Here is a 24402-nt window from a genome sequence, read left to right as displayed (position 1 = left end):
TCTCAGAGAAGGAGTCACTCTAGAAGGATGACCAGGAGCTTAAACAAAGTGCCAGAACAGACACAGCATTGGCAAAGGGAAAGCACATTTGATACACTTCCCTGCCTTCTTCATTCTCCAGCATCTACAGGCCCCCAGGTCCCCTTGTGTTCCTTGAGCCTGCTCAATCAGCTGCCAGTCTCCTTCAGTGAGAGCTGAGGTGCGGCCCTCTGTGCTCGACCCCTGCGCCTGCCTACAGCAACCATCTGAACCAAACCACCCCTCACCCACTGATCCAGGCTTCTACTTCTTCCTCAGGGAACTCAGAACTCCTCCCCCCAGCAGGCAGAAGGCCTCTGCGGGAATTTCAAGGCTGCCTCTGATAAAGAACCGCACAGAAGTTGTGTGGCTTTTGGCCTCTGGGAATGACAGGCCACAGACCCACTTGACCCACCCTACCTCCATGCCCACAGCCCACGGTGAGGCTCCACACAGGCCCCCATGAAGACACATGACACAGCAGGACACAGAGGGCCAAATGTTCCCCTTTATTATGGTTCACTCAGTTACCTCAGACAGACACATTGGCTCAGGCAGGTCAACTGCCAGTTGGAGAATGGTCTGTGTCTCCCAGAAACAAGGAGCGGCAGTGGGCACCAGCAGAATGCAAAAGCAGGTCACTGGCTGGCCAAAGACCTGAGGATTCCCAGAACTGACCTGGGCCTTCCTTCACCCAACCCTCAAGCCAGACCATCCAGCGGAGATGAATCTGTGCCCAGCCCCCACTTCTCATACTGGTTCCCTCCCCAGGAAAGTGCATAGTTGCCTGGAGATGCAGCATCCCAGGGCCTGGACAAGCTGGGCCACACACAGGCATCAGGTCTTCCTAAGGGCAGAGCCAGGGCATGGCCATATAGGTCTGAGCTGGGAAAGAGTAAAGGCAGGTAGGACAGGAAATTGACTGAAGGTGGCATCCTCCAGGTCAAGGTCAAGGATGCAGGGCTGGCCGCTGGACCACAGGCCTACTGGAGTTACCAAAGAGACTAAGAGAAAGGGAGCCAGAGGTCTGGGCAGGGAAAGAGGAAAGGGGAGGAAGAACCTAGACCTAGGGTCTCTTTTCAGGTACTAGGGGCAGTGACAACTGCTCTCTGGAGAGAAAGTGGTAGAGGAGAGAGCCAATCACACCTTGGCCCAAGCCTAGGGGACTGTTAGGAAGATAACTCCCCAGAGGACCAGCTCCCCTTATAGGAAAATGAAGTACCTGGAGCTCAAAGCTCAGGATGGCACCTGGAAATCCAGGTGTTGGGTTCCAAGCTGGAGCCACCCAGAGTGGCCAGGTGGGGTTTGGTTTTTCAAGCCAAATAGCCCAAGTGGGAGGTGGGTGAGAAATGGGCAGCTGCCCCTTGGGCGAGAATCCACTCTCTCCTAGGCCCCCGAGAGAGCCAGGGCATCTACCAACAACATTCTCACAATGCCTGCGACAGAACAGCCCCACAGGCCTGCAATCACTGTCCTGGAAGGGAAAGGGGGTTCTCACAGGGTGAGGACGGGCCAAGAATCAAGTCTAGTAGGCATAGGGAAGCAAGTAATCTTGATTTGATACAAAAACAAGAGCCAGAGAGTCTCCCCTCTCACCCCACCTAACCTGAAATCACTTTCCAGCCATTGTGCTTGCACAGAGAAGAAGCCTGTGCTTCTTCCTGGGCCTTGAGTTCAAGTGCCCAGAACTGCCCTATGACCAAGAGCAAGCTGGGTGGGTGGGATGCATGATCCCCTCTCACTGGGCCCTGCCTGCTTTCTCCTCTGATCTTCCCTCCAGGACCAGCCCTCTGAGCCTGCCCCTTCTATCAGACCCAAACAGAATAGCTATTGCTCCCAGGAATCCAATGGTCATTCAGAAACACCTAGCACCTGCTCAGAGGGCTTGGGCCAACCAAACGTCACCCAGGGACCAATAATTATTTACATACCCTCTGCTCCAGATGCACCTTTCCACCTGAAAATTGCCTGGACACCACCCAGCTCTTCAGGGAAGGCAGTGGAATCTGCCCTTGTGGATGGCAGATGCCACCTAGCGCACAGCAGGGGTAGGGTAGGAGAATCAGGTCACAGCAGCTGGGAGTATGGGGAGGGACACAAGCAGAGGGGCTCAAGGGGTCTCTGGGAAAAGAAGGAGGGGAAGGCAAGGCAGGGAAGAGAGGAGCCTGCCTTGCGTTTCCATCTCCTGAGATTCAGGTACCCAAGGTGGGCTCTGCATCTCCGGCTGTATGCCCTCCCACATCAGGGCTAAGGCTCAACTCCCCGTCTGCTTTCTTGATCTGGGAATGGGCTCAGTCTCAGAAGCAGATACAACTGGGACACTCAGCCTTGGAGAAGACAAAGAAAAGACATATACAGAAGAGAGAGACCCTGGGCAGGAGAAGAGACCACAGGAATTTGACAGCAGGAGGGGAGGAGGAAGTTGGGGCAGAGCGGGGGAGAGAACCAGATCAGAAGGAGCAAGGGAAGATCCCCTGCAGGGCTCCACCCTCCCCGCTACCATCCCCATGGGTGCTAAATACTGCTGCTTTCCAGTAAGACCAAAAGTAGAAACAGTTTCAGCTCATAACCCTTGGGAGGGGGCCAGGCTCTCTGCTATGCCTCCCCCTGCCCCATGAAGGGTTCCTGGGCCAAGGTCAGAGGGGGCAGCCTGGTGGAGGGTGGGGGCTGGTTTAGTTCTAAACATACATCTAGCACCACAACAACAGAGACTTCCACTGCACACTGTTCACAAGGGGACACAGACACAGCTACCACCGCACGGGACAGCTCCACGTGCAGCCCACAGCTTTCAGAGTGCTGAGAGCAGAATCCAAAGGGTGTGGGGGAGGGGATGTACACATACATATACATATACATATATATATATATATAACTCTGATTCTTTGTACAAAGTCGGGGAGGAGAAAAAGGGAAGGGGGAACCCTGCTTGGTCACCACCACATGTGGCTTGAGCCCCCGTCCCACTGGCCCCCAGCCAGCTCCCGGTAGGCTCGGCTGGTTCACATCTCATTGGAGTATGTGTAGTTGGGGGTGGCAGAATACTGAGTCTGCGGCGGATTCATGGCACCCTGCGCTGCCCCCATGGCTGCATTCTGGGCCGCCTGCTGCACGTGCGGGTTCTTCCACGCCCCCGTGGTCCACTCCTCCTGAGCTTTGCTGAAACTCCCCCCACTGCCCCGGTAGAATTTATGAACCTGTAGGAGGAGAAGCACAAGGAAGGGTTAATCCAAGGGAAGAGGGAGCCCACCCGGAAGAGACACGGGAGCCAGAGACAAGTCACCGTAAAAGCCAGCGCTTCCTCCCACCCATGCCCTCGGCACTGGGAGCAAAGCCCACCACGCCACTCCAGAGTGAGTCCCTTGGAAGACCTCTGGGTCCTCCTATACCTTGGAAGAAGCGTTGTTACAGGTCACAGTCCCCTCCCAACACCACCCTCTACCCCGTGAGGTGACCACGTACCATGCTGAGGGCAATGAAGGAAAAGACAGCCATGACCGTGAACATGATGGTGGGAATGAGCATCACCACCGCGGAGCCAACATTCGTTCCGAAGAAGGAGATGGTGGCAATCCAGCCGCTGCAGAAACAGGCCAGGTGTGGGGCTGCCTGGCATGGTGAGGGGAGGGGTACCCAGGAGCCACCCCACTAGAGGAAGGGACCATCTCACTGCCACAGGGAGAGACCATATCATTGGATGCAAAGGGCCTGTGTCAGTGGTTCAGGAAGAACCCTTGGCTCAGGAAACAAGCTCCTCAGACATAAGGCTTCCTTCCCTCTGGTTATCTCATGATGCTTAATACCCCTCAGTACCCCTAAAAACCACTGCAAGGTTCTCATTTCCCTCTGATGCTATGGCTGTGTCTACTAAACTATCCTGGATCGTTTCACATTTCCAATAACTCATGGTGTTCCCACAGGCTAGGCAGCTTAGCCCACAGAAGTGAGCAAAGGCCGTACCCCAGGTGCCACCGTGCTAGCCCTGGGTCAGTCCCAGACACCCCAGTCTCTTACCAGACACCCCAGCCGGGGATGCCCACAGCCTGGATGATGCTGATGACCAGCTGGGCCATGAAGGTGAAGAAGAATGCCATGAAGCTGAAGGAGCTGTCAGTCCTGCAACAGAGGAGATGGCTCCCATCAGCTGGGTAGAGGGCCAGGACTTCCCTGCCTTCCCAAGTCCTTCCAAGTTTAAGTGAGTACACAATGGACAGAAGACATTTAAAGGCCTTAGTGAAAAGGCCAAAATGGGACAGCATTTACCCATGGATCTTCGCAAGTTTCCATGTGTTAGGCTTGCATGTACAACATTACGTAGAGAGAGATCTCCTCATCAGTGGTCCACTCACGGGTACATGGATGGTTGGCCCCATTGGCACAGAAAGAGATGGGTCCATTGTGGCAGGAATAACAACAACCCCACTGTCAAAGGGTTGGACAAGCCTACTGGCATCAAGACATCTAGCTCCAGTGGTACATGGATGGATGGTCCCATAAGATAGAAAGTGCCACTGGTACAGGAACGGGCATGCTACCAGCACCAAGATTATACCTAATTGGCACATGGATGGGTCCAATTGGCAAAGGTATTTGAGGTCCCACGGGCACTGAGAGGGATACTCCATTGGCACAAAGATTGAAAATCCAGCTTGATGCAAGGCACACACCCACTGGCACTAAGACAGATAGCCCTGTTGATACATAGGTGGGTCGTCTCTTTGGCACAGAGTTGGATGCCCTCATTAGCACATAAATAGTGTCAGTGGCACATGGATGGCTTGTTCCATTGGCACACGGAGAGATGGTCCACTTGGCTCCAAAGCAGCTAGCCTCACGGGTACAAGGATGGGCTGCTCCATCAAGACAGGTGGCCCCACTGGCAAAACTTATCATGCAGCTAGCTGCCTGGGGAAGGGAAAACGAGACCAGGCCTGGCCTCTATGTCGCCCCCACCCAAGGGTAGAGTGAGGAAGGAAGGTTCTAACTTACAGCCCTCTCACCTCAGCCCAGAGCTCCCAGGAAGCCTAAGTCCTACCTGGCAGCCTGAGCTGAGGGTATCAAAGGAACAGTGAGTTTGGGGGATGGCAAAAAAAAAAGTGAGTGAGAAAATATGTAAAGAAGAGACAGACAGGGTTAGGAGCTGGGGTTGAGCACCCATCACTTACTTGAAGGCCTTGTAAATGGGCCGAAACCAGCAGACGTAGGAGCAGGGTGTGAAGAGGATGAGCCAGAGAAAGGCGAGGCCAAAGTTGGTGGCTCCCCCGCCTCCGACCAGCCACGCGAGACAGCCCACCAGGTTCACGGCCAGCGTGACGCTATTCACTGCAGACCCAGGAACACATGCACACACAGAGACAGACACCAGACATGCACACAGACACCGAGGCCCATGCAGAAACACATGAGCACCCAGACACAGACACACATCCCCACAGGTCAACACAGACCCACAATCAAACAGGCAAACAGCACAAGCACAGAAAGATGTAGACATACAGAAACACATGCAACCCGCATTTGTACAGATTCACACCCACAAGTCACATCAGTGAATACACACACACAGATACACAAGACACACATACACACACACACACACACACACACACACACACAGAGGGAGTACAGACTGTAAGAAAGAAAACTGGGAGCTCAGACCAACCCCCTCCCACACCTGTTCCTGGGGATCTGAGAAATCCAGAGAACAAAGAGTCTCCAGATCAGGAATTCAGAGCCTCAGCCCAGCAAGCCGTATTGAAGGGTCCCAAAGCCTCAGCCTGGGAGAAATGCTCTTCTCCTTATAAGAACAGCCACAGGCCCTGGCCATCCCAGACCCACAGCAATCACCAAGCCCAAGGCACAGGAAACCCATCTTCCATCTTCTCTTGCAAGGTAGGGCATGAAAAGGGGAAAGTAAAAGGAAACATCTCTTTAAGCCATTGCACCATCCGCCCCACATTTAAACGGGTAGGCAGCAGTGGCTGGGATCTGAGTCTTTCTTTAATTCATTTCCCAGACAACTGTTATGCCACCTCCTCCAAGAAATCTTCTTTCGCTACTGTGGCCTTATACATCTCCAATCCCTCTGACTTCCTGAAGACTTGGGCGCTCTCATGCTTCCCCAAGTACAAATCCCAGCCCATCAAACCAAACTAAAAGCTCATCAAGAGTGAGACCCAGGCTCCCCCTCCCCTGCGCCCACATAATCTAGCTGAACCTCAGAATCACTGTATCTTTGAGTCACAGCCAGCAGGGACCTCAAGTCTCCTCATCTGATACTATACTAACACCCAGGTCAGTTGACATAAGGGTGCTCCCTTCCTCGAACATTATTAGACTGATTCTCTTTAAGCCTCCACAAAGACTTGCTGAATAAACAAAAGAAGGCAGGCTTAATCCTGGCCTCAAATAGCCAGGCATCTATGGTCTTGGCTTCTGAATAGAACCCTTAAGCATCTCAAGGGTTATATACATTTCCTTGGGAACAAAGCATCTGGCGGGCACCTAGTGAGGATTTAGGAAGATATTTATAGCCCTTAAATCCAGCTCCTGGATGAGATCTTCTCGGAGGCAGAGTCCAGGGCCAGTGCTCCCCAAGTCTGGCCTGACAACACTGTCACCTCTGTAGGTACACCCTTGTCAGGGCCCCTCACAATGAGGGTAAGCATTTCTTTCTGTGAGTTTCAGCTGTATTTCCTCCATCCCTGTCTACTGCCTCCAGATTTCCTGGAACCTTGGTGTTCTCACTGATTTTATTTGCTCTTTTCATAGAACAGACATTCACCTGTTTTTATATTGGTTTACATCTCTCTTCCCAGTTCCACCTCTCTCCAGCTCACTTAATCTACTCGTAGTACCCCTGCTGTAATTATTCTACTACCGCAGACCATCAGAAACTGGGGCCTTTAAACTCTCAACCTCAAAACCTTAGAACATTTGAACTCTAGACTCTTAACACAGAGCTACATGAAACCACAGCAATCACTGATCCAATACCCTCTTTCCTACAAATGAGGAGCCTGCCGCTTGGGAAGTGGAGTGACCAGCCCAGCCTCCTCCCATATCTCCTAAATCCCAACTGAATGTTCTTATTGAGCAATTTTCCAGAGAAAGCAAGACACATGAGGCTTTGAGGCGAGGATTCCTCTCCAAATCCAAAATCCTGAGGCAGTCACCGGCGCTTCCCTGAAAAACTGCTCCAGTGAGAAGGAGAAGGAGGGGAAGAAATGAGGAATTACACCACAGAGACCCCCACCCGGCTGCTCTGTAACCGGGAGGTGGGGAGAGGCCTAGATGGGAGGTTGAGGGAAACTGAGGCCCAGCTGAGGAGTCGGTCCAGGAGAGGAGCCTGCAGCAGCCAGGCAGGGAAAGGCTTACTGGCCACACAGAGGCTGCGAGTGAGGCTGAAGGACACCGGGCCTGTGGGCACCCCGTCCCAATGCCCAGCACCTGCCAGCCTTCCCCCTCCCCCACTCTCCAGCTCTGGCCCACCCCCATCCCACAGCACTCACACATCCAGAGGTAGTAGAGGCGCTTGGTCATGCTGAGATGCTGAGGAGGGATATCTGCGTCGAAGTCTTGGTAGAAACATGGCTTGAGTGGGATGAATTTGGGCAACGGTGGGAAGTTGTTCACTTTTTCTGTGTGAGGCACATCACATGGTGTCACCTTCAATGTGCACCTCCCTGATGATCCAATATAACCACTCTTTCCCTGGCCTGGGCTGCCTTCCTGGCCCCTGTGGCCACAGGCCACTTTGCTATCCCCACCCAGGATGGTGAGTCTGGAGACATGGGTTCCAACCTCCACTCCAACACTCATGCTCTTGGGTGATTCACAACCCTTCTCCAGACCTCAGTTTATCCAGTGGGGTGGGGGTCAAACTAGATAGTCCCTACAGGTCCCTCCAGCTCTAAGCCTTTGGAAACCAGACAACTCAGAAACCAGAAGGAAAAGGACTCAGAGTACCAGAGAGTACTGGTGACAGAGAGGATGGAGAATGAGCCACCCATGCTGCTTATCAGTCAGATGGACAGTAGGACCGGGGCATCAGGATACGTTATCCCTGGTCCCCAGGTCAGAGGTCTGACAGAAGGCTAGACAGTGAGGGTCTTGGATAGATAGGTCTCAGTGGGGGACCAGGGAAGACCCAGGGGCAAGAGGACAGAAAGAACCCGACCTTCAAAAACTAGGGGGCATAAAGGGACCAAGAAGAGGGCCACCCACCCTAAGTTCCCTGCCACATCCTACCCACGTGGCCCACCCTCTCCTTACCTGACATGATGGCACCAGCCAGCCCAGTGGCCTGTCCACACCTCTTTGTCCTGAACTGGAAGGAAAGAAGAGCCAGAGAAGGTTGAGGATCACGGCTCACCCAACCTAGTCCTTCCTTAGCCCCAGCCAGGCTGGAAACCCCCTGGGGCAGGACCCCTCTCACATTCCCGTGGTGGAATGAGGCAGCTCCCACCTCACAGAGTCACCGTTCCACCAGCTACACCCTTCCAGGAACTCCCACCCTGTGCCTCCAGGCATAAAATCTATCTTCAGAAAATCCTATCAGGAGGTGGGAAAGGAACTGGGAAGATACCTCAGGCAGGGCAAGTCAAGTGAAAGAGAAAGCCTGAGGGGACCTTTGAAAGAAGAAATTCTATTCTTGACCTTGAACGTGGCAGAGCCCTGGCCTCAGTCATGGGCTGGCCTCCCCTCTTCCTGCCTTTGCCTTCAGTCATTCAGTTCACTTCTTGAGCATTTTTAATCTGCCAGGCACTGGGGAGACAGCATGAATAAGACTGATGTGGTCCCTGTCCTTGGCATGAAACAGTCAATAATCTCTGCAATGAATAATATCAAAGAGAAGGAGGGCTATGAAAACATGCACAGCATATACGAGGGTGAGTCAAAAAATTATCTTCACTCCAGTTATGTTAAAACTTCTGTTGGCCGCACTGTCTTATCAGTGTTTTCTGTTCAAGGCTACTGTCTCCCCAGTCACTGCTGTGCAGGTGTGAACGCGTTACATCAGCTCATTTGTGACTGTGGTGTGAGCAAAAATGGATGCCCCACTTGTGATGTGCACGAAAGAAGAGCAGCGTGCGGTGATTCATTTTTTTGTGGTCTGAGGATGTACCTGATGCCGTTATTTATCGAAGACTTTATGCACAGTATGGAGAAAGTGTTTTGTCTCGGAGAAGTGTGTATGAATGGATAGAGATGCTTACTGAAGAGCTGTCGACACTGCAAAAACTTCGTTTTGAGGTGTTAGAGCATCCTCCCTAGAGTCCTGATCTTGCTTCATCAGACTTTCACCTGTTTGGTCCCCTCAAAGCAGCCCTACAAGGACGAAGATTCACTTCTGATGAAGTGAAGACAGTGGTGCATTCGTGGCTCACAGCTCAGCCTAAGACATTTTTTAATGAGGGGATACAAAAGCTTGTTGACAGATGGACAAAGTGTATTGAAAAGCAAGGAGATTATGTCAAAAAATGATGTATTTGTCCTTTCTAAAAGTTAATTAAAATAAATTCTACAGCCAGAGTGAGGATAATTTTTGACTCACCCTTGTATTAGGTGATCTGGTCTGAGGAGTCATGGAAATTAAATGTAAGCCATAAGGGAAGACCTGAAGAATATAGAGGAGTTACCCAAGGCCCAGCAGCTTCATGGGCAGAGGGGAAAGCATGCACATATCCTGATGCAGGAAGGAGCTTCATGCTTCTAAGTAAGGGAAAGAAAGCCACTGTGGCCAAAGCAGAGAATGCATGGAGAGGCAGCAGGAAAGGAGTCTGGAGAGGTGAGGTGGGCAAGGTGTGATTCTTGAGGGACTTGGGAGGCAAGTTAGAAGGGAAACAGGTGGATTTGGGGTGTTGGGGGAGGGAGGCCATCATGAAGACACGGCCAGCTTGAACCACTGAGTGAATGGTGGGGCTGTTTACCGAGAGCCCCATCATGAGAAGCATCCATGAGAAGAGGCACAGGGTCCCAAGGAAGAAAAGAAGCTTCATTACGAACATACGGAGTCAGAGGTGCTGTGAGACCCACAGACAGGGCTGCCTTGTAGGCTTTGGGAATGTTTGGGTCGCAAGCTTAGCAGGAGGCCTGTGCTGGCTGAGACATACATCAGGTAATGGTTGATGAGTTAATGCTAAGGCAAATGAGATCATTTTACCAGAACAATAACTTTGGTAGATAAATATATATATATAAATATATCTATATTTGGTAGATAAATATAGATATAACAAAAAACAGAAAATGGTCTACGACCAAGCACTAAGGCAATGCAACATCTAAAAGTTGGACAGAGATTTCTATAAAGTTTAAGTCGGGCAGGACTTCCCCAGTGGCGCAGTGGTTAAGAACCCACCTGCCAATGCAGGGGACACAGGTTCAATCCCTGGTCCAGGAAGAGCCCACATGCTGTGGAACAACTAAGCCCGTATGCCACAAGCACTGAGCCTGCACTCTAGAGCCCACAAGCCACAACTACTGAGCCCATGCGCCACAACTACTAAGCCCATGTGCCACAACTACTGAAGCCTGCGTGCCTAGAGCCCATGCTCCACAACAAGAAAAGCCACTGCACTGAGAAGCCCGTGCACTACAATGAAGAGGAGCCCCCGCTCACCACAACTAGAGAAAGCCCGCATGCAATGAAGAAGCAACAAAGACCCAATGCAGCCAAAAAAAAAAAAAAAATTTTAAATCAAACAAAATGAATCTACGGTGTTAGAAGTCAGGAGACTATTATCCTAAAGGGAACACAAGCATCTGGGGTGCTGGTAATGGTCTGTTCCTGGATCTGGGTGCTGGTGACACAGAGGTGTTGACTTTGTGAAAATTCATCAAGCATACAGTTATGATTTGTGTACTTTTCTATGTGTTATACTTCAATTAAAAGTTTGCTTTAGGGGCTTCCCACTGGTGGCACAGTGGTTGAGAGTCTGGCTGCTAATGCAGGGGACACGGGTTCGGGCCCTGGTCTGGGAGGATACCACGTGCCTCGTAGCAGCTGGGCCCATGTGCCACAACTACTGAGCCCATGCGTTGCAACTACTGAAGCCAGTGCTCCTGGGCTCCTGGAGCCTGTGCTCTGCAGAGGGAGGGGCCACCGCAGTGAGAAGCCCGAGCATCACAACAAAGAGTAGCCCTGCTCGCCGCAGCTGGAGGGAGCCTGTGTGCAGTGGCGAAGACCCAATGCAGCCAATAAAAATAAAATAATTTTTAAAAAAGTTTGCTGTAAAAGAAAAGCAAATCCTCCTAGAGTTCCAATCAAATTCCTCTGGATCCAACTAAGTTTAGGCAATTATAATCTTTTGTGGTCCCTTTGTGATATGAAATCAAATACAGATATAAAAACCTAACAACATCTACTACAAATGGAAAAGACAGGTGTGATAGAGACAAGTATGAAATGATTCTCTTACACAGCTACATTAATTGTAACACTGTTTGTAATACCAAAAGATTGGAAACAATTGGCATGTCTATCAAGAGCAGACTGGTTAAATAAATGGTAGAGCTATTTTTAAAAATATGATATAGAAAGAGTTCTATAATTACAAGTAATTGAAAAAATGCAAGACGTAGAATAGTTTATGCTACCTTTCATATTGGGAAAAAAAAAAAAAAGGAGGGGAGAGCAGAATAAAAATATTTTTTGTTTAGGTCCCCAGAATCCACTTCTAGTTATTTAACCACAAATAAGAAACAACAAATACATGTTATTCAACGTGACACTATTTTGCAATAGCAAAATGTTGGAAGCAACCTAAATGCAACTGTTTGAATAAACTATGGTACATCATTCAATGGAGCAATATATAGATGTAAAAAAGAATGAAGATAATCTCTGTGAACTGCTGTGGAATGATTTCCAGGATATACTGTTAAGTAGAAACAGCAGGGAATTCCGTGGCAGTCCAGTGGTTGGGATTTGGTCCTTTCACTCACGGGGCCAGGTTTGATCCTTGGTTGAGGAAATAAGATCCCACAAGTCACAAGACAAGGCCAAAAAAAAAAATTAATTAAAAAAAAAATTGGAGAGAACCATTAAAATTGAAATAAACAAAAACGGGGGCTTCCGTGGTGGTGCAGTTGTTAAGAATCCACCTACCAATGCACGGGACACAGGTTCGAGCCCTGGTCCAAGAAGAGCCCTCACATGGAGCAACTAAGCCCATGCGCCACAACTACTGAAGCCCGTGTGCCTAGAGCCTGTGCTCTGCAACAAGAGAAGCCACCACTATGAGAAGCCACTGTAATAAGAAGCCTGAGCACTGCAACGAAGAGTAGCCCCCACTCGCACAACTAGAGAGAGCCCATGTGCAGCAATGAAGACCCGACACAGCCAAAAATATAAAATAAATTTATTTAAAAAAATAAAAAAATAAACAAAAACAAATGAAGCAGCACTTCCTAAGTGGCGCAGTGGTTGAGAATCTGCCTGCCAATGCAGGGGACACGGGTTCGATCCCTGCTCCAGGAAGATCCCACATGCCGCGGAGCAACTAAGCCCATGCGCCACAACTATCAAGCCTGTGCTTTAGAGCCCATGAGCCACAGCTATTGAGCCCATGTGCTGCAACTACTGAAGCCCACGTGCCTAGAGCCCGTGCTCCGCAACAAGAGAAGCCACGGCAATGAGGAGCCCGTGCACCAAAACGAAGAGTAGCCCCTACTTACCACAACTAAAAAGAAAGCCCACGCACAGCAAAAGACCCAACATAGCCAATAAAATAAATAAATAAATAAATAAATTTATTTAAAAAAAAACAAAAAAAAAACAAATGAAGCTATCTAAACTGCAAACACAGTATAACACAATCACACAGGAAAAAGAACTGGCCAAGTGACTTGATCTCAGTACTTTGTGTTCTCTTAGAGGGATGTATCTCAAGAGCAAAAACAACTAGAAAGAAATGTGAAATCATCTTAGCAGGTTTACTGTCACTGTTGGTACTAGTGCGGTGATTCTGAAACTTTGCCATGTGCAGCATCACCTACACAGTATTCCTGCCCCAAAGGATTTCACTTGAATCTAATCATAAGAAACAATCAGACAAATCCAAGTTGTGGAGCATTCTATTAACTAAACCAGCCTGGACTGTTAAAAAAAAAAATAGCCAACATCCTAAAAGACAACAAATAAATAAGCAAGCAAACAAACAAACAAAGATAAGGGATTCTCTAATCTAATGGAGACTAAAGCTACATGGCAACAAAAACTGATGTATAAACCTTGATTGCATCCTGGTTCAAGAGGGAAACAGGAAACCTGAATACAGACTATAGATAATATTATTGTGTCTATGTTACACTTCTTGGGTGTGATAATGTCATTGAGGTTATGTAGGAAAATGTCCTTTTTCTTAGGAAATATGTGCTCAAGTGCTTGGGGTAAAGTGTCATGATATCTGAAACTTGCTTCAAATAGCTCAGAAAATAAGAAATAATGAATGGATAGATATAGACAGAATCAAAGCAAATGTGGCAAATGTTAACAATTGGTGAATCCAGATGAAGTTATTTGCGTGTCCCTTATATTATTCTTTCAACTTTAGCTTAAATTTTTCAAAATAAAAAGCTGGAGAAAAAATATGAATAACATCAGTAATGGATCATAACACACTGAATGAAAAGAATGCGTAAGTACACTATAATACAAAAAAGAAAGGGAGGAGGAAAGAAAAGTTCTAATATAGAAAGAATGACATAATTTTTTACATCATTATTTTGCAACCCTTATGTCAGAACTGATGCAGGCAAGGATTATCAATGGGCTGCTTAAACCACTGGGTGGAAGGTGGCTAAGGAAGAAGGGAGTCACACAGTCTGTCACCCCCCAGATTCTTTATTAAGCAAAGGTGCTTCTATAATGAGAGGAACTGGCAGACCAAGTGACCAAACTTAGCATTTCTAATAGTGGAAAAAAGGACATTATGTGCCTCATGATGTGATACACACAGAAGGACATAAGATCATCTGTGCAATATTATTGCCAAAATGCTTAATCTGAAAATAATTATTTAAAAAAAGAAACTGACAAATCCAGATTGTGGGAAATTCTCCAAGATAAATGTTTTGTTTTTTGCTTGTTGTTTTTTTGTATATAAACTTATTTATTTATTTTTTATTAGCTGTGTTAGGTCTTCATTGTTGCACACGGGCTTTCTCTAGTTGTAGAGAGTGTGGGCTATTCTTCATTGCGGTGTGCGGGATCCTCATTGCCATGGCTTCTGTTGTTGCAGAGCACAGGCTCTAGGTGCGTAGGCTTCAGTAGTTGTGGCACATGGGCTCAAGGGTTGAGGAGCATGGACTTAGTTGCTCCACGGCATGTGGTATCTTCCTGGGGCAGGGATCGAACCCACGTCCCCTGCATTGGCAGGCAGATTCTTAACCACTGCACAACCTAGGAAGTCCTCCAAGATAAATGTTAATGTCATGAAAGATAAAAATTTGTAGAGGGACTCATCTAAATTAAAGGAGACTAAGGAGACATGCAATCAACTGCAACGAATGGTCCTGGATTTTTAAATCATAGCTATAGGGACTTCCCTGGTGGCACAGTGGTTAAGGATCCGCCTGCCAATGCAGGGGACATGGATTCAAGCCCTAGTCCAGGAAGATTCCACATGCTGCAGAGCAACTAAGCCACAACTACTGAGCCTGCGCTCTAGACCCCCTGTGCCACAACTACTGAGCCCGCGTGCCACAACTACTGAAGCCTGCGTGCTTAGAACTGGTGCTCTGCATCAAGAGAAGCCACCGCATGAGAAGCCCACGCACTGCAACAAAGAGTAGTGCCCAATTGTTCACCGCAACTAGAGAAAGCCCGCGCACAGCAACGAACCCCCAACACAACCAATAAATAAGTAAATAAATAAATTTAAAAATAAATAAATAAATCACAGCTATGAAGGACATTTTTAGGACAAGTAGAGATATTTGAATATAGACTGAATAGTAGACACCATTGTTCAATGTTAAATTTCTCAGGTGTTGTGGTTACATAGGAGAATATCTTTGTTCTTAGGAGATACATGCTGAAGTACAGTATTTAGAAATAGAGAGTCTTGTCTGCTGCTTACTTTCAAATGGTTCTGCAAAAAAAATCAGAGATAGGGAATTGCCTGGTGGTCCAGTGGTTAGGACTCAGTGCTTTCACTGCTGTGGGCCTGAGTTCAGTCCCTGGTCAGGGAACTAAGATCTCGCAAGCCATGAAGCACGGCAAAAAAATTAAAAAAAAAAAAAAAATCAGAGATAGCTACAGATAGACAAAGCAAATGTCAAAACATGTTAACAGCTGGTTAATCTAGGTAAAGAACCCTAGTACAGATGTTCATTGTACTGTTTTTTTGTTTGTTTCTGTTTTTTTTTAAATTTATTTACTTTATTTATTGGCTGCGTTGGGTCTTCGTTGTTGCACACAGGCTTTCTCTAGTTGCAGTGAGGGGGGTTACTCTTCTTTGTGGTGTGTGGGCTTCTCATTGCAGTGGCTTCTCTTGCTGCAGAGCACAGGCTCTAGGTGCCTGGGCTTCAGTAGTTGTGGCACATGGGCTCAACAGTGTGGCTCTTGGGCTCTAGAGTGCAGGCTCAGTAGTTGTGGCTCACGGGCTTAGTTGCTCCTCGGTATGTGGGATCTTCCCGGAGCAGGGCTCAAACCTGTGTCCCCTGCTTGAGCAGGCGGATTCTTAACCACTGCGCCATGAGGGAAGCCATCACTGTACTATTCTTTAAACTTTCTGTAGCTTTGAAAATTTTCAAAATAAAAAGTTGGGGAAATAGACGTACAGATGGCCAAAAGGTATTGATACATGAAAAGATGCTCAGTGTTACAAATCATCAGGGAAATGCAAATCAAAACCACAATGAGATATCACCACACGTGTTAGAGTGGCTATTATCAAAAAGATGATGCTGTATAACAATGGGAGATCAACTCAATGATGGGTGATGCCTTAGAGGGCCAGGACAGGGAGGGTGGGAGGGAGTCGCGGGAGGGAGGGGATATGGGGATATATGTATAAATACAGCTGATTCACTTTGGTGTACCACAAAAGCTGGTATAAGAATGTAAAGCAATTATATCCCAATAAAGAGCTTAATAAAAAAAAAAAAAGAAGAGATAACCAAATGTTGGTGTGGATGGAATCTTGCCATTTGTGACAACATGAATGGACCTTGAGGGTATTATGCTAAGTGAAATAAGTCAGACAGGGAAAGACAAATACTGTATGATCTCACTTATATGTGGAATCTAAAACAAAATAAAATTAAAAACAAATAAATAGATAGCCAGTGGGAAGTTGTTGTATAACAAAGGGAGTTCAACTCGAGGATGGAAAATGCCTTAGAGGACTGGGACGGGGAGGGTGGGGGGGGGAAGTCGTGGGAGGGAGGGAATACCGGGATATGTGTATAAAAATAGATGATTGAACATGGTGTACCCCCCCAAAATAATAAATAAATAAATAAAATTAAAAAACAAAACAAAACAAATAAACAAACAAAACAACCAAGCTCATCCGTAGAGAACAGATGGGTGATTCCAAGAGGCGGGGGCTGAGGGGTGGGTGAAATGGGTGAAGGGGGTCCAAAGGTACAAATTTCCAGTTCCAGTACAAATAAGTCACAGGGATGTAAGGTACAGCATGCTGACTACAGTGAATAACACTGTACTACATATTTGAAAGTTGCTGAGAGTAGATCTTAAAATTTCTCATCACAAGGAAAAGAAACTGTAACTGTGTGGAGGTAGATGTTAACTGGCCTTATTGTGGTGATCATTTCACAATATATACAAATATCATTAGGTTGTACAAATACCATTATGTTTATGTCAATTATACTTTTAAGTTGGCGGGGGGGCGGGGATAGATAAATTGTAGTTGCACTTGGTAATGTATACGCAAAGAATCTCTCGTAGGACATCAAGAAAAAAATAACTGTGGTTCCTGGGGGCCAGAGGAACTGAATAGATGTGGGGTTGGTAAAAGGAAGAATTTTTAGTATGTATCTTTATACCATCAAATCCAAGAGACCATCAGTTTTAAGATAGATTGTTATCTTATTTACCAAAAGAAAGGAAAAAATACCACCAACTTATAATGATAAGATGCCAAAATTTTAAAGACACAGACATTACCATGTTTTCGAAAATATCAAAATATTCATTTTAGGATTGATGAAATTTGGGACATCTTTTTGAATTATGAATCATGTAAATGTATTCCCTGTTTTAAAAAAAAAAAGAAAGAAAAGTCAGGCAGAAGAGGATGAGCTGGCAAAGAATTAGCAAGAGCAGCTGATGAGGCAGGAGGAAAACCAGGAGAGTGTGAAGTCTCCAATGCCAGGAGCAGAGAGTGGACAAATGTGCCAGATGCCACTGAGAGGTCCAGCATGAAAAGGGTTGGACTGAAAAACATTCAGTATGCTCAGCAACAGCAAATCATCTGTGACCCCAACAAGAACTACTTTGGTGGCGGTGGCAGCTGGGAGTTGGGGGTGGGGGGTGGGGAGGTAGTAGCAGCCAAATTATATAGTTGAACAGATAAGCTGAGAGCAGGCGTAGACAGCACTTTGAAGAAGCCTGCCTTGGAAGACAACAAAGATAGGGTACTACCTGGGTGGGATAGGGGGTCCAGGGAGGACTATGGCTAAGGGTTGTTTGTTCAAGATGTTGATAAGCTAGAGATGTGAAAGATCCAGAGAAGAGCTGCAATTACAGTAGAGACAGAAGTTAATTCATGGAGCAAGCCCCTGAAAGGGGGAGAAGTATGGCGTCCAGTGCAAAGAGGTGGGACCAGCCTCAATCCTAATAGATGGGAAGGAGAACACGATGCGAGCAAATGGGGGAAGTTTGAGGCCTTGGAAAGGACAGTTGAGAGCCCCATGTATCTGCTTCAGTTTTCTCTGTAATATGGGAGACAAGCTTGAGTTGAAAGGGAGGAAGTAAGTAGTAGAGGAGGCAGTGAAGTCACTGGGCAATTACAACACAGCCTGAGAAGTGCTCCAGGAGAGCAAGTACACAAAGCTGTGGGAACACAGAGGGGCCTGGGAGGGCTTCACAGAGGAAGCGATATCAGAGCTGAATCCTGAAGGATGAATAAGAGTTGGCCAGGAAAAGAGAGAACCAGGAAAGCAGGTGCAAAGGGAAGGTCAGGAGAGCAACAGCATAGCAAATTCAAGGAACAGGACGAACTAGAGCACAGATAAAGCCCAAAGTGGAAGGAAGGAAGAAAAGGCACAAATAGGGTTGAAAGGTGGGAGGGGCCCGTCATCTGGCTTTGAAGGCCATCAGCAGGATTTGAGCTTTATCCCCTGAGTCTTGTGAGCCACTGAAGGATTCTATTCTTTTAAAAAAATATAACCTCGAGGCGTTTCCCTGGTGGTCCAATGGTTAAGACTCTGTGCTCCCCAAAAAAATTAAAAAGGACTTCCATGGTGGCAGAGTGGTTAAGAATCCACCTGCCAATGCGGGGTTGCATCCCTGGTCCAGGAAGACCCCATGTGCCTCGGAGCAACTGAGCCCCTGCGCTACAACTACTGAGCCTCACTCTAGAGCTCCCGAGCCACAGCTACTGAGCCCACCCACTACAACTACTGAAGCCCACGCTCCCTAGAGCCCGCATACCACAACTACTGAGCCTGCATTCTGCAACTACTGAAGCCGGCGCGCCTAGAGCCCTGCTCCGCAACAAGAGAAGCCACCACAATGAGAAGCCCGTGCACTGCAAGGAAGAGTAACCCCTGCTCACCACAACTAGAGAAAGCCCACGCGTGCAGCAATGAAGACACAACGCAGCGCCGACCACCACTCCTCCACCACCACCCCCCCCAGAGAAAAAGAGTATAAAAAAAAAAAGACTCCACGCTCCCAATACAGGAGGCCCAGGTTCAATCCCTGGTCAGGGAACTAGATGCCACCTGCTGCAACTAAGACCAGGTGCAGCCAAATAAATAAACATTTTATATATATATAAACCTTGGGACTTCCCTGGTGGTGCAGTGGTTAAGAATCTGTGCTTCCACTGCAGTAGGTACCGGTTCAATCCCTGGCCTGGGAATTAAGATCCCGCATGCCAATAAAATGAAATTATGTTGCTTTTTAGCAACATGTATAAAAATATCTGCAAGTTAAAAAAAAAATCAAAGTGCATAAAGTAGAAAATACAAGTTCTTCCAAAATCTACCTTCTCAGAGGTCACCCCTTTAACAATCTGGCCTTTAGGTTTTTGGTTTTTTTAATGTATATATAAGCATATATGACAAAAATGAGATCATTCTATACATGCTGTTTTATAACCTGTTTTTTTCCACTCAACAATATCTCATGAAAATGTTTCATGTCAATGAATACAGGTTATCTCAACCTTTTTAATGACTGGTCAACCAGGTCAACAACGTCCATGGCCTGGGAGCGGTCAGGTGTGACATGGGCTGATTTGGCAATTAGGAGGTCACAGCTTCAGGGAGTGGTGGGGTAGAGGCCAGCTGCCAAGAAGTGAGGGAACATGAGGAGATGAAGAGGGACAAGTCTAGCAGACTAATCTTTCAAAAAACTCAACTGAGACTTTAATATAACACAGAGAATATTAGTGTCAACAATGAAACACCATATGTTAAAGGATTAATAGTAGCCATCTTTTGATAGTGAGATTGTAAGTTATTTGTTCTTTCTTTTATCTTTATTTTCTAAAATTTCTACAACAGTCATATATCACTTTTCTAATGAGACTAAGCCATAGGTTTAAAATGGCAGCAGCTAGAGGAAGACATACAGTTGGAAAGGTTTTTCCAGATAGGAGACTTGAGCATATTTATAAGCTGGGAGGAAGGTATTATTAAGGAAAAGACTGGAGAGGCTGAAGATACAGTAGAAGGGGAAAGAGCTGACAGACACTGGCACCTTAGGAGACAGGTTGTGCCAGCATCCACAGCATGGAGTGGGTATATTAGATTAGGAGCCCTCCTTCTACTGGGGTTCAAGAAGTGGAGAAATAGAGGTGTGGGTCCAACTCCCACATACCTCCCCCCTTCCCCTCGCCCTGCAACAAACCCTCTCCATGAGTAAAGGGCTTTGGGATAATAGTCCAAGTTTCAAATACTCCTCCCAGGGAACAGAATGGAGAGCTGATGGGAAGAGGAAAGGAGTTTCTAGACGTGATGGAGGGACAGCTGAGGCTAGAGACCCTCCATGGAAGCAGAACCAGACTGCCCTGGTATATGATGGCCACCAGAAGCTTTCCACATTTTGAGTGTAGAATCCAGAATTAGGGGGTCTGTTGCTGGGGTGGGACACACAGGCAAAGTGGCATGGCCATTGAGGGCATGAGCCAGAGAATGGTTAACATCCTGAACCACGGAGCCCAGGAAGGACACAGAAGGTGTCATGCTCATGAGACAGAGATAATGGAGGTGTCGGAGAACCTGAGGTCTCCTTGAGGTCCCAAAGTAGGTAAAGCAGAAACTGGACTGTGATCAGAGAAGGATACTGGAGTTTAAGATTTTGGAGGTGGGCCACATGCTACTGATGACCAGACTCAGGTGTAGCTGGTAGAAAGGGTGGCCAAAGAAGGCATCGCCTCCCATGAGACAACAGGATGTAGAATGGGAAACCGTGGTCTAGCACAAATGTCCTCCAGGAAAACAAAGAAGAGAGGCAGGGGGAGGGTGGGCAATAACTAGATCGCAGGAGCCTCAAGGAAGGAGGCTCTAACCCTGGCTCCAACCTGACCCCCATCTGGTTCCAGGCCGTCTCCCAAAGGTGCGCCCATGGTTACAGAGAAGTCAGTATAGCAACGTATGGATGGTGGGAAAACCAGCATTCAAAGCCAGAGCACAGGGCAAGGCTGCCTTGTTTGTACATGGTTAGCCCAGAGAGAATTGAGGCTTGGGAGGGCCACAGGAGGCTGAGGTCACAGGAATGGAAGGTTCCAGGCTCCTCTACTCTTGTATCAGGGCTTAGTCTTTATACTTGTGTTGGGGGAGGGGGCAGCAGCAATGACTGGCCTCTGCCAACCAAAGTTCTTAAACTGCAAAATGGGAGAAGTAGCAATTTATTCCTCAGTTGAGAGTTTCTCATACTGTTGGGAGGCGTCAGGGGTGCTACCTATCCCCCCGAAGATGTAGGCCTACGGAAGCACCTCCTTAGTTATCAATACGACAGCAAATACTAACTGAATTCTGTTCAGAAAAACAGACTGTAATTTATTCCATTTCTAACTGTGAAGTTGGGAGGACAGACGGTCCCATAGTAAAGACAGTAAGGTCCATGGTAAAGAGAAGGGAGTCAAGTCTGGCTTCAGATCAGGACAGACACCTGGGGTTAGTTCTAGAGCTCCCTACTCACCAGCCCTCCCTCCTCCCCAGCATGAGCCCCCATCCTTGGCATAGAAAGGATCATTTTCTTCCTGTCTGCCTACAGCCTATCTGCTAAGATGGACAGTTCCCCTCTTGCTCTACCTCTGGTCCCCTTATCCCACACCCAATCCCGTATCCCCAGCCCTGATGTCCCAGAAATATGACTCTTCCTCAGAAAACAGTACTCTCCTGACATTGCTATCACTGTCCTATGATGACTCTTCAGTAGTCCCTACTGATCCTGTGCCTGGCAATCAAGGCATTGTGCCAATCAGCTACAAACCTCCCACTCACCACCTTTCGCTTCTCTACCACATGCTGACCTGCTTCCCACACAATCCAGCTTCATGCAGATCGTATCAAGCCATCCTGTCTGCTTCCAATGACCCTAAATCAGAGCCCTGTCAGCTCCTCTAAGACCTACTATTTTCCTCACATCCCACCTCTTCTGGGAAGCCCTTCCAGACACCCCTACTGTGTCTCCCACTGCTAAAATTCTGAACCAGTTACTGGGCACCAAGTGCTCACTCACTCTCATCCAGTCTCTTCCTCATTCCATCATGGATGGGGCTTCCAGGAGGGACCCAGCACAGGGCAGGGCACAGAGAACAGTCAATCATGTTCATGCTTTAGCCTTGGACACCCTCCGAGGGTGGAGCAACTGATGCCCTCCCCCAATCAGGCTAAGCCCACAGCTTCTGTGAACCCTGCTGTACCACACTTCCTCCAGGAAACCCTCAGAGACTCCAGGCTATCAGCAAGGAAGGAAGTGCAGCCTGTAGAGGAACTGCTGTGGGGAGGAGGCAGGGAGAGGAAGAGGGGGAGAAAAGGAAGAGGGAGAAGAGCTGAGAGGGACGTTCTAAACTAGCACAAGCAGCTTCCTCAAGGGAGGTCAGTATTTAGTCCTATTATTTCATCCCTAGAGAAAGGTGCTGGCAAAGAGATGCCCAGAGAGGGGAATCAATTTGTTCAGAGGTAGCCAGCCTGCCAGAGAAAGGGTTAAAGAAACAGGAACAGAGCCCAAGGCCGCTAACCAGAGCTCCCCTTCCAGGACCTTGCTAACTCTCCATGGGTTTGCTAGACCTAAGAAAACCCTTTTTCTGTAGCCCATGACCAGTCAGTCCTCTCTCAGTAACGCAGGCTCACCAACCCAGAGCAAGTCTCAAGTAGCAAGATCTGTGCAGCCGCAAACAAAATCTCTCTGCCAGTCATGCCCCTGCAAGAAACATTTCACTCTTTCAGAGGTCTGCCCCTTGGAGGCAGAACAGGTAGGGCACAGGCTGCAAAATTCTCCAGATTTCCCCATCCCATGGGCACAGTCACATGTCTTGGATTCACAGGCCAGGCTCCCCAACAGCTATGCTTAATTCCCACCTCTATGTCTTTGCCCAGACGATTCCCCCAAAATGCCCTCTGTTACCTCTCCTCTGATTCAAATCTCACCTCCTCCAGGAAGCCTCCTATTCGCTGGCCCTTGCCTCCTTTCTTCTTGTGCTCCTGGTGTCCACGGGAAATTCTGCCTGGCCCTCCCTAAACTCTTTATCCTGGAGCTGGGGCATTACCGCTTTGAACCTCCTGAGAGAGCGATTTCTCAGTCCAAGACTCTACTTGGTTTCCCCAACCTCTAGATCAGGAGTTCCCAGAGCCAAGGACAGAGACGGGTTCCCAAATATCTCACCCCATCCTCGTGACTGACTCCTGTCAGCGCTGGAATGAGCTTCACCTGGCGCCCCCAACACACTACGCCTAAGCCCCGGCGGACCCCAGACTCAAGCCAATGCACCCATCCCCTGAAACCCTGAGACGGCTCAGACCAACGGTCCAAAGGTCCGCAGCCTCGGTTAGGCGGGGGCTGGGGGCTGGGGAGTACAACCTGCGTCCACCTGCAGGCGCCTCTTGTGAGGAAGGACCCAAAGGAAGCCACAGTCACCCCGCCTCCAGGCGCCCCCATCCCAGGCCGCGTGCGCCATCCCTAAGAGGAGGCCTGTTTCCAGGGAACGCCAGGTGGGGCTGGAGGGGGTATTGAGGGCCCAAGGCCCAGGCTCCAGAATCCAGGGGTTTGACGTCATCCAAGACCCGGGTTCCCTCTGCGGGAGCCAGGAATGGGGATGGTGGGGGTTGGGGGGCCTGGGGCACCCGAGGCGCTCTTCTCCCGCCCCAACAGGGAAGGTCACCTCGACTCTCCACCTCTCCAGCTCGACCTGCCCCCTGCATCCAAAGGTGAAGCGTAGGGGGTACAAAGCTGGAGAGGCAGTGACTCCCTCTCGTCCTGCGCCCAACTTCCCTGCAAAGCCCTCCTCTGGGCCTTTAGGCCCGGAACTCACCCGCCGCTGTCGCTTGGCTGCGGAAAGGCCACCGCGCTACGCTGTACCCAGCGATGCGGCGCGGAGCCGGCCGCGAGCGGCTCCGGGACTGGGGGCGGGGTGCGCGCGCGCGCGCGAGCGCGCGTCTCAGGCCAGTTTCTCGCGCGCCCGCGCAGCCCCTGCCTGCAGCAGCCGCTCTCGCGAGATTCCCGAGCTTCCTCTAGGGCCGCTCCTCCTGCACTCGCGAGAAGGAAGGCCTGGCCACCCCCGCACCTTACAGGAGCTGTCCGAGGTGCTAAGTTCCAGGGACAGGGCCCGATCAGGTGGTTTGCAGGCACGGCGGGGACAAGAGCAAGGCGAGAACGTCGAGGAAGAAATGGGAATCTGGTACCAGCAATCACAGCCTCAGCTTCCAAATCTGTAAACTGGGGAGAATTAACCTCCCAGTCCTGTCCCAGGAGTCGCTGGGACGTACCAGAAAGGAAGAGTGAGAGGGAGCCTGGGAAGCAGAAGAGTGTGGTTACTGATGAAGGCCCTTCAGATCAAGAGGCCCAAAGTGACAGAGAGGGCATGGAGGATGGAAGATCAGAGATGAGACATAAAGAGACAGAAACAAGACAGAGTCAAGGACACACAAATCCAAAAATGATAGACATAGAAGACAGGAGAGGAGAGCCATGAACGTAGAGGCATAGAATCAGGAAGAGACAGAGACATGGAG

General features: G+C 48.6%; 1 protein-coding gene across 6 annotated transcripts; it reads right to left on the bottom strand.

The window, feature by feature from the left end:
* Positions 1–518: 518 nt before the first annotated feature.
* On the bottom strand, positions 519–23811 carry SCAMP5 (secretory carrier membrane protein 5). Of its 6 annotated transcripts, none has more exons than XM_057725159.1 (8): positions 23703–23791; positions 8677–8849; positions 8293–8347; positions 7530–7658; positions 5184–5340; positions 4033–4134; positions 3481–3598; positions 519–3215 (listed from the first exon to the last, which is right to left on the bottom strand). In XM_057725159.1, the coding sequence occupies exons 3-8, from the start codon at positions 8297–8299 to the stop codon at positions 3021–3023; spliced, it is 708 nt and encodes a 235-aa protein (XP_057581142.1). In that variant the 5' UTR covers positions 8300–8347; positions 8677–8849; positions 23703–23791; the 3' UTR covers positions 519–3020. The 6 variants fall into 6 exon arrangements, with proteins under 6 accessions (XP_057581142.1, XP_057581141.1, XP_057581143.1 ...); XM_057725158.1 differs by lacking the exon at positions 8677–8849 and adding an exon at positions 22529–22594 and having other exon boundaries at positions 23703–23784; XM_057725160.1 differs by lacking the exon at positions 23703–23791 and adding an exon at positions 19001–19074 and having other exon boundaries at positions 8677–8784.
* Positions 23812–24402: the final 591 nt, after the last annotated feature.

This window comes from Hippopotamus amphibius, chromosome 2, assembly GCF_030028045.1.
Source record: "Hippopotamus amphibius kiboko isolate mHipAmp2 chromosome 2, mHipAmp2.hap2, whole genome shotgun sequence".
Taxonomy (NCBI): Eukaryota; Metazoa; Chordata; class Mammalia; order Artiodactyla; family Hippopotamidae; genus Hippopotamus; species Hippopotamus amphibius.
The sequence above is the reverse complement of the archived record's forward strand: the minus strand, read 5'-3'. Positions and strand labels throughout refer to the sequence as shown.

Coding starts and splice junctions, on each gene's coding strand:
- SCAMP5 (XM_057725156.1), bottom strand. Junction 5,341..7,529: donor CCTCTACTACCTCTGGATGT/GTGAGTGCTGTG, acceptor CTGGGTCTGCAG/TGAATAGCGTCACGCTGGCC. Junction 4,135..5,183: donor CCCATTTACAAGGCCTTCAA/GTAAGTGATGGG, acceptor CCTCTGTTGCAG/GACTGACAGCTCCTTCAGCT.